Source organism: Mus pahari, chromosome 21, assembly GCF_900095145.1.
Source record: "Mus pahari chromosome 21, PAHARI_EIJ_v1.1, whole genome shotgun sequence".
Lineage (NCBI taxonomy): Eukaryota > Metazoa > Chordata > Mammalia > Rodentia > Muridae > Mus > Mus pahari.
This window is the reverse complement of record NC_034610.1, coordinates 11,041,195-11,049,343: the sequence shown is the minus strand read 5'-3', so window position 1 is coordinate 11,049,343 and position 8,149 is coordinate 11,041,195. Positions and strand designations below refer to the sequence as shown.

General features: G+C 40.0%; 1 protein-coding gene across 1 annotated transcript in view; it reads left to right on the top strand.

The window, feature by feature from the left end:
* LOC110338243 (histone-lysine N-methyltransferase PRDM9) overlaps window positions 1-7,173 on the top strand; it is an 11,889-nt gene extending 4,716 nt beyond the window's left edge. Inside the window, exons 5-10 of the mRNA XM_021221531.2 lie at window positions 1,340-1,389; window positions 3,144-3,300; window positions 4,619-4,720; window positions 4,913-5,184; window positions 5,520-5,587; window positions 6,909-7,173. Of these exons, the coding sequence (XP_021077190.1) occupies window positions 1,340-1,389; window positions 3,144-3,300; window positions 4,619-4,720; window positions 4,913-5,184; window positions 5,520-5,587; window positions 6,909-7,173 (914 nt within the window). The remainder of the gene's footprint in view (window positions 1-1,339; window positions 1,390-3,143; window positions 3,301-4,618; window positions 4,721-4,912; window positions 5,185-5,519; window positions 5,588-6,908) is intronic.
* Window positions 7,174-8,149: the final 976 nt, after the last annotated feature.

Genomic DNA, 8,149 nt, shown 5'->3' with positions numbered 1-8,149 from the left:
TTTTTTTTTTATAAAGATTTATTTTCTTTATGTATATGACTACACTGTCACTCTTCAGTCACACCAGAAGAGGGCATCAGATCGCATTACAGATGCTTGTGAGCCATCATGTGGTTGCTGGGAATTGAACTCAGGATCTCCGGAAGAACAGTCAGTGCTCTTAACCACTGAGCCATCTCTCCAGCCCCTTTTTGTCTTTTTTTAAAGATTTATTTATTTATTTTATGTATATGAGTACACTGTAGCTGTACAGATGGTTGTGAGCCTTCATGTGGTTGTTGGGAATTGAATTTAGGACTTTTGATTGCTCTGGTCAACCTCGCTTGCTCAATCCCTGCTCTCTCAGGCCCAAAGATTTAATTATTATTATAAATAAGTACACTGTAGCTGTTTTCAGACGCACCAGAAGAGGGCACCTGATCTCACTATAGGTGATTATGAGCCACCATGTGGTTGCTGGGATTTAAACCCAGGACCTTCAGAAGAGCAGTCAGTGCTCTTACCCGCTGAGCCATCTTGCCAGCCCCACAACTGATTTTTAAAAGTTAATTTCATATCCTGCAATTTTTAGTGGAATCTTTTTATTTATTTTTATTATTATTTATTTATTTATTTTGGTTTTTTTGAGACTGGGTTTCTCTGTGTAGCCCTGGCTGTCCTGGAACTCACTCTGTAAACCAGGCTGGCCTTGAACTCAGAAATTTGCCTGCCTCTGCCTTCCAAGTGCTGGGATTAAAGGTGTACACCACCACACCCGGCTCTTTTAGTGGAATATTAAGGGATCTTTGTGTATAAGACAATGTAATTTGTAAAAAGAGATAATTTATTTCTTTATTTCCAAGTTAGATGACTTGTATAATTTTTTTTTGGCCTACTTATTCTAACCAGGACTTCTGGTATTATGATGAGTAGAAATACTAAGAATGAGAATCCTTGCATGTCTCTTGTGATCCTAGAGGAAAGAATTCCAATATTTCACTATTAAAACTGATACTGAAAATGACCTCTTTTTGTGTGTACATATCTCCCTGTTCCTGTTTTATTCGGTGTTTTTCTTTGTCACAGGCTGATTGACTTATTTACTTAAAAATAAATGTATTGGATATCTTATGAACATAAAACAAAAATGAGTTTTGTCTAATTGGATAAGCTTAAACAAAAATACCAATGCTCCCCAATAGAATGATAGGGTTAATAATATTTCAGAAATAATTTCCATATCACCCTTGAGTCATCCTTGAAGTCTTCACTCAGTTATTCAGAATTCTCTGTTCCTGGTGAGAATCCCAAGTGTAAAACTATATACCAACCCAAACCCTGATTTCCTACCCCTTTTCAGTCAGTCCTGCTTGGGTGCCTTTCCGGGTCAAGCACAGTAAACAGCAGAAGGTAAGTGCTTTCCAAATCCTACAGACAAGGAAACCTTCCTCATGGATCCAAAAACAGGTAAGGAGAAGGCTTAGATTACCCTGAGAATTGCTACCTTCCTGGTCTCTTCTACACAGCATCTCTCATCCTCCCCATCATTTGAACTAATAAGAATATCACTCACTTGAGTGTTCCTACCTCAGTTTTTTTCTGCTATGTCAAAGTGAGAAATTCACTAATGTACTCTAAGGATAGTTTACAAATACACAGAGGACTTTATTTTGAATGACACATATAAAGGAGAGATGGTCCTCTCCCTCATAAAGACTCATTCTGATAAGAAACAGCAACTCTTGTCACTTGGAAGATTCAAGTTTAATAGCAAGGGATCCACAGATGAGACATGACTTAATCAGGCATGGTGGTGCTTGCCTGTAATTACACGAGAAGCAGAGTCCCAAGGAATACTGTGAGTTTGAGGCCAGCCTAGTCTACTTAAGGAGTTCCAGGTCTGCCATGGATATACAATGATATAGTGAGTTTTGGAACGGGAAAAAGAGAAGGGTGTAAGATTTCATATAGGCAAATAATTTCCATTGAAATATCATCTGTGGGAGAGACTGTGAGAGAAGCTAGTAATCTCACATTAGTATTCAGTTGTGCATGTTCTATTCAGTATTGTAAAAAGAATTATTATGGGCTGGTGAGATGGCTCAGCAGGTAAGAGCACCCAACTGCTCTTCCAAAGGTGCAGAGTTCAAATCCCAGCAACCACATGGTGGCTCACAACCATCCTTAACGAGATCTGATTCCCTCTTCTGGAGTGTCTGAAGACAGCTACAGGGTACTTACATATACTAAATAAAATCTTTTTTTTTAAAAAAAAATTATTACGTGTGGGTGGTTGGAGAGAGGGTTCAGTGGTTAATAGCACTTCTTGTTCTTCCAAAGGTCCTGAGTTTAGTTCCTAGCTGAACAGTTCAAAACTACCCTTTAACTCCAACTCCAAGAGATTGAATGCCTTTGTCTGACCCTGACAGAACCTGTGCACCCCCCACACACAAATAGAAATGAAAATAAATCTTTAAAAAAAATGAACATTTTGTGTATACAAACTTATGAATGAAAAAAATATTGAATTTTCTAGAAAAATTCGTACAAGAATTAGTTAATCTAATTTCAGAGTCATGCTAAGCATTATGCTCAGATCTGTAGTTTGAGCACTTGAAAGGCTGAGGTAGGAAGAATCCTGTGAGTTTGAGGCCAGCCTCTATAATGAGACCCCCATCTCAAACAAGCAACCTAATTCTAGAATCAACTATTTCCAGAATGCCAACTTACAATTTTACCATCACTTCGTTAGTTGTAGAGGCGCATTTCTGCCGCCATCTCTTCATTTTCTCCCCAGAGATACTGCTCTGCTCTCCCTTTCTTTTACAGATGTGTTTTATCAACGTTGTTTTCTACATTTCTCATCTAATCAGTCTTTCCTACTTTATGGATGTACCCTCTTTCTCTCTGTAAGCCTTATCTTCTTCATTGCAAACTTCCAGCTTGACTTCCCAAATATCCATCTCCCTCAAGCCTGAAGGAAGCCTGAAGGGAGAAAGCCTAACATATGGCCGCTTGCCCTGGGTTCATTTAAGTTCTTCCTTGTCCCTTCCTTATTCAGACACTCCACATTAACTAACGTCACAGGGGAGGTTTTATAAAAAGCCTTAAAGAACTACTGAAATGCCTGTGTTTTTTTTTTTTATATGTGACTCTAATTAAAGGAATCACCTAGAATGCCATTTAGTGGTGAATCTAATGTGAAGGAAGGGTCTGGAATAGAAAATTTGCTGAATACAAGTGGCTCAGAACATGCCCAGAAACCAGTGTCCTCCCTTGAAGAAGGAAATACCTCCGGACAGCACTCTGGGAAAAAATTGAGTAAGAGTAAATAATTTGGGAACTTTAATCCCTCTCGGATGGTTGATGAGAATGGTCTGGAATGGTTAGTGTAGTAACTTCAGAAAGTTCTGAATTTGGTCTTGTCTAAGCTGTGGCATTGATAGTGGGCATGCTATTAAGTAGTATGTCAGAACACCTACTTTAAATGTATAAACTTGGGTTGTTATTCACATGGAGGTACTGGGACTTGGGCAATCTTACAAACTCTGCCACCTTGTGAACGTTAATATGTGCAAATAGGGATATGGTAGCTCTTATGTTGCTTTCAAACAGCAAGTGAAGCATAAAGTAACTGATCCAGTAAATCTCTGTGGCAATAGAGACCAACTACTCTCAGTGCTGTTTGCCCAGGCCTAATTGCAGTGTGCCCTTTTTTTTTTTTTTTAAAAAAGATTTATTTATTCATTGTATATAAGTACACTGTAGCTGTCTTCAGACACTCCAGAAGAGGGCATCAGATTTCATTATGGATAGTTGTGAGCCACCAAGTGGTTGCTGGGACTTGAATTCAGGACCTTTGGAAGAGTAGTCAGTGCTCTTAACCACTGAGTCATCTCGCCAGCCCCGCAGTGTGCCCTTAATATTTTATAAATGAATCAACTTGTGAATGAACCATTTTAAAATAGAAAATGTGAGCAAGTAGAAATTAAACCTGAAGAGTCAGAAATTAAAATTAGATTAGACATCTGTTGTCACTTGAATATGGGACCTTAGCTTCTTCTTCTTTTTTTTTTTTTAAGATTTATTTATTATTATAAGTAAGTACACTGTAGCTTTCAGATGCACCAGAAGAGGGAGAACATCAGATCTCATATTGGGTGGTTGTGAGCCACCATGTGGTTGCTGGGATTTGAACTCAGGACCTTTGGTAGAACAGTCAGTGCTCTTACCCGCTGAGCCATGGATCTTAGCTTCTTTAAACAAAAAGTTAAAAGGAGAGCATATGGCAGTAAATTTCACATTTTCTTTTAAAACATTTAAAAGTAAATTTTTTAGTTTTTTAAAGATTTACTTTTATATGCATATGAATGTCTGCCTCCATGTATGTATGTGTACCATGTATGTGCCTGATGCCTGCAGAGATAAGATGAGAGTATTTGATTAGCTAGAACTGGAGTTACAGATGGTTTAGAGCCATGGTGTGAGTGCTAGGAACCAAACCCAGGTCCTCTATAAGAAGAGCATGCACTTTAACTGCTGGGCTATCTTCCCAGGCCCAGATTTTAGATTTTATGAGGAAATGGGGATAAATGCTTGAGATTCACACACTTTAAGTCACCTTTGTTCTCCACTTCAGAACTCAGGAAGAAGAACATTGAAGTGAAAATGTACAGGCTGCGAGAGAGAAAGGGCCTTGCATATGAGGAGGTCAGCGAGCCTCAGGATGATGACTATCTCTGTAAGTGTCCATCAGGGCCATCTTCTGCCTTAGTCTAGTGATTGATTTGGTCATGTGGAGCCCAGGTTATGTCTACTCTAGTGACTTTGGGTGCAGATTGTGAGAGTGACAGGAGTGCTTTGCTCTTTCAGAAGATCTTTAGATCTGAGGATGTTCACACACCTTCCCCAATCCCTGCTGTTTTTACCTTAGATTGTGAGAAGTGCCAGAATTTCTTCATCGACAGTTGTCCCAACCATGGGCCTCCTTTATTTGTAAAAGACAGTGTGGTGGACAGGGGGCATCCCAACCACTCAGTCCTCAGTCTGCCCCCTGGGCTAAGAATTAGTCCATCGGGCATCCCTGAGGCTGGACTTGGAGTATGGAATGAAGCATCTGATCTACCAGTCGGTCTGCACTTTGGCCCCTATGAGGGTCAGATCACAGAGGATGAAGAGGCAGCCAATAGTGGATACTCCTGGCTGGTGAGAAATGCCTCCTTTTCCTTCATCTTCTGTCTCCCCACATCCTTTCTGTATTTCTGGTGTGATTAACTAGAATATGGACAGGGACAACATGACTAATTTAGTGTACTGAATGGTCTTTGTTCAACATGGAAGTCCTGCTTCAAGGTCTGAAGGTGAGTAGGGGTGGAATGGTACAGAGGCAAAGAAAACACATGTGTACACAATGACTCAGAAGCCTCATGTGCGGTCGCTGTGAGTGGCTGAGTTCATAGCTCAAGTAGCACTGGTGAGTGTGAGGTGACATGATTTGATTGTCATCCTGCAGCTTTAATGTATTTCTTTCTGACACACAGATTACCAAGGGAAGAAACTGCTACGAGTATGTGGATGGACAGGATGAGTCCCAAGCCAACTGGATGAGGTAAGACCACTAGGTCTCTGGGTTCCAAGAAAGACTGTCACTCATAAGACATGACTCCTTCAATGGTTCCCATATGCTCTGCTCATTTTTTTCTCTGCAAAGTACTTCTTTTATATTGTGGAAATTAAGGAAAAATAAATTAATATTATCATCAGCTTTTATCAAAGCACAAATCTACTCAGCAAAATTGGAATGCTGAGGGAAACTTTAAGGAGACTATATTCACTGAAAACACTGGGCTTACAATTTACTCAACATTTGTTTGTTTGTTTGTTTGTTTGTTTGTTTGTTTTCAAGACAGGGTTTCTCTGTGTAGCCCTGGCTGTCCTGGAACTCACTTTGTAGACCAGGCTGGCCTCGAACTCAGAAATCCACCTGCCTCTGCCTCCCAAGTGCTGGGATTAAAGGCATGAGCCACCACGCCCAGCTTATTCAATATTTATGAAATACTTATTTTGAGTCCTAGTTCGGAAAATAGATTTCATTACTTGAGCAGATCATACAACTTGTGTCCTTACAAGAGGCATGTTGCAGATATTTTATTAAAAGAAAGTTTGACTATAAGTCTCATATATTTTGAGAAGTACACAGTGCTAAAACAACCTACAACAGAGGACCTTTAGTCTGTGAGGGCAGGAAATTTCCTTTGCTTCAGAAATAACCATACTGGATTCTGGAAGGATGTAGGTTTGGATGCTGTGTATACTCTAGCCATTTTCTATTAGGATTAACTTAAATTTCTTATCCTCCTGATCTCATTTCTTGATTATAGACATGTACCATACACAATATTATGCGGTGCTGGTAATGGAGGCCAGGCTGCTGTGTACAGAGTTGAAGCGCTCCAACCCAGCTTTATCTGCAGCCTTATCTTTTGTGTTGTCTTGCTAAGAGATCTCTTAAGCTTTTATGGTAGTCTGGGTAGGTAATGAGAAGAACTTACAAAGTTGGGATTAGTGTAGGATGAGCTATACTATTCTAGAAGCAGAGTGTATGAAAAGTGCCAAGCTCTAAGGTATACATGGGCAGATTTAGAGTTTAGAGAAACAAGAAGTCATTGTTTTGTCACTAGTAAAGATAGAAGACTGAAGTAGAGCTTTGAAAACTGGGATCTTGGGGAAAGAAAGGCCTTTGGGATAGATGAACAGGGCTTGGAGCTAGGACATATGTAACATCAAAGGGATAGATGAGAACAGAAGGTTCTTTGAAATGTGGGAGGGGGTTGGAAACATCGAGCACGGGGGCACTGGACACCAGTAAGGGGCTAGTGCAGACATGGAGCTGCCTGCCTGATATTTTCTTCCTTTTCCTTCCACTCTAGGTATGTGAACTGTGCCCGGGATGATGAAGAGCAGAACCTGGTAGCCTTTCAATATCACAGGAAAATCTTCTATCGAACCTGCCGGGTTATCAGACCAGGTTGTGAGCTTCTGGTCTGGTATGGGGATGAGTACGGCCAGGAACTGGGCATTAAGTGGGGAAGCAAGATGAAGAAAGGATTCACAGCAGGAAGAGGTGGGCACTATTATGATTCCTTGAAAAAGAAAGACAAGAGGGAATTTTCCTTGAGAATTTTCATTTTCTAACTCCTTTAAAAATGATTTATGGTAAATAAAAATGTTTAAATTCACTAGGGAAAAATGAAAATAACAAGCATTTCTATAGGAGTACAATGTCAAGTGCCAAAGCTTACCATAAACCAACTGCATAAAAATAAGCATCGAGAACATTCAAAAATCATAATACTAATAGGGAAAAGGAAGAAAAATGAGAGTGAGGGTGAAGCAAGAAAATGGACCATGAATAGGAACCCTCAAATGCATTTTTAGAGATAGGATTTCGCACCAAGGAACAGACACAATACTGGCCAGGAATGAGACCCTGGATGCAACTGAAAGCTACTCAGAAGTGGGATAAATGAAAAACAAATTAAAACCCTAGATTGCTTAATCCAGATACTACCGCCTTGCCCCATCCCACTCCAGATTCAGAATGAAGTGTGAGTGAAACACAGGTAAGAGCTGTTGTGGTGGCTATTATTGGTTATCAGCTTAACTGTATCTGGAACAAACTACAATCCAGAAATGCGGGGCACACGTGTGTTTTTTCTGCTTGGTTTGAAGTGGGTGAATTCACTTCTAATGCAGAAGTTTCAGTTAGAAAGACACAAACCTTTGATCCAGATCTTAAGGCTGGAAGACACAGGCCTTTAATTTGGATGTTGAGGTAGGAAGACATGTGATATGCCTTTAATCCAAATCTTGTAGAGGGAAGACATATCTTTAATGTAGATGATTTTTTTTTTTTTTTGCTGAAAGTCTATGTAAGGACATAGAAGAAGGATGCTTTTGTTCTTTGCTTGCTTGCTCTTACCTTGCTAGAACATCCATTCCCTCATTGGCATTGGAGCCAACTTCTTTGGGATTCTAGCATATACAGAAGACCAGCTGAGACACCCAGGCTTGCGGGAACTGAACAACTACTAGATTCTTGAACTTCCCATTCTCGGCCAGCCATTGTTGGATTAGCTGGATTGCAGCCTATAAGTCATTCCAATAAATT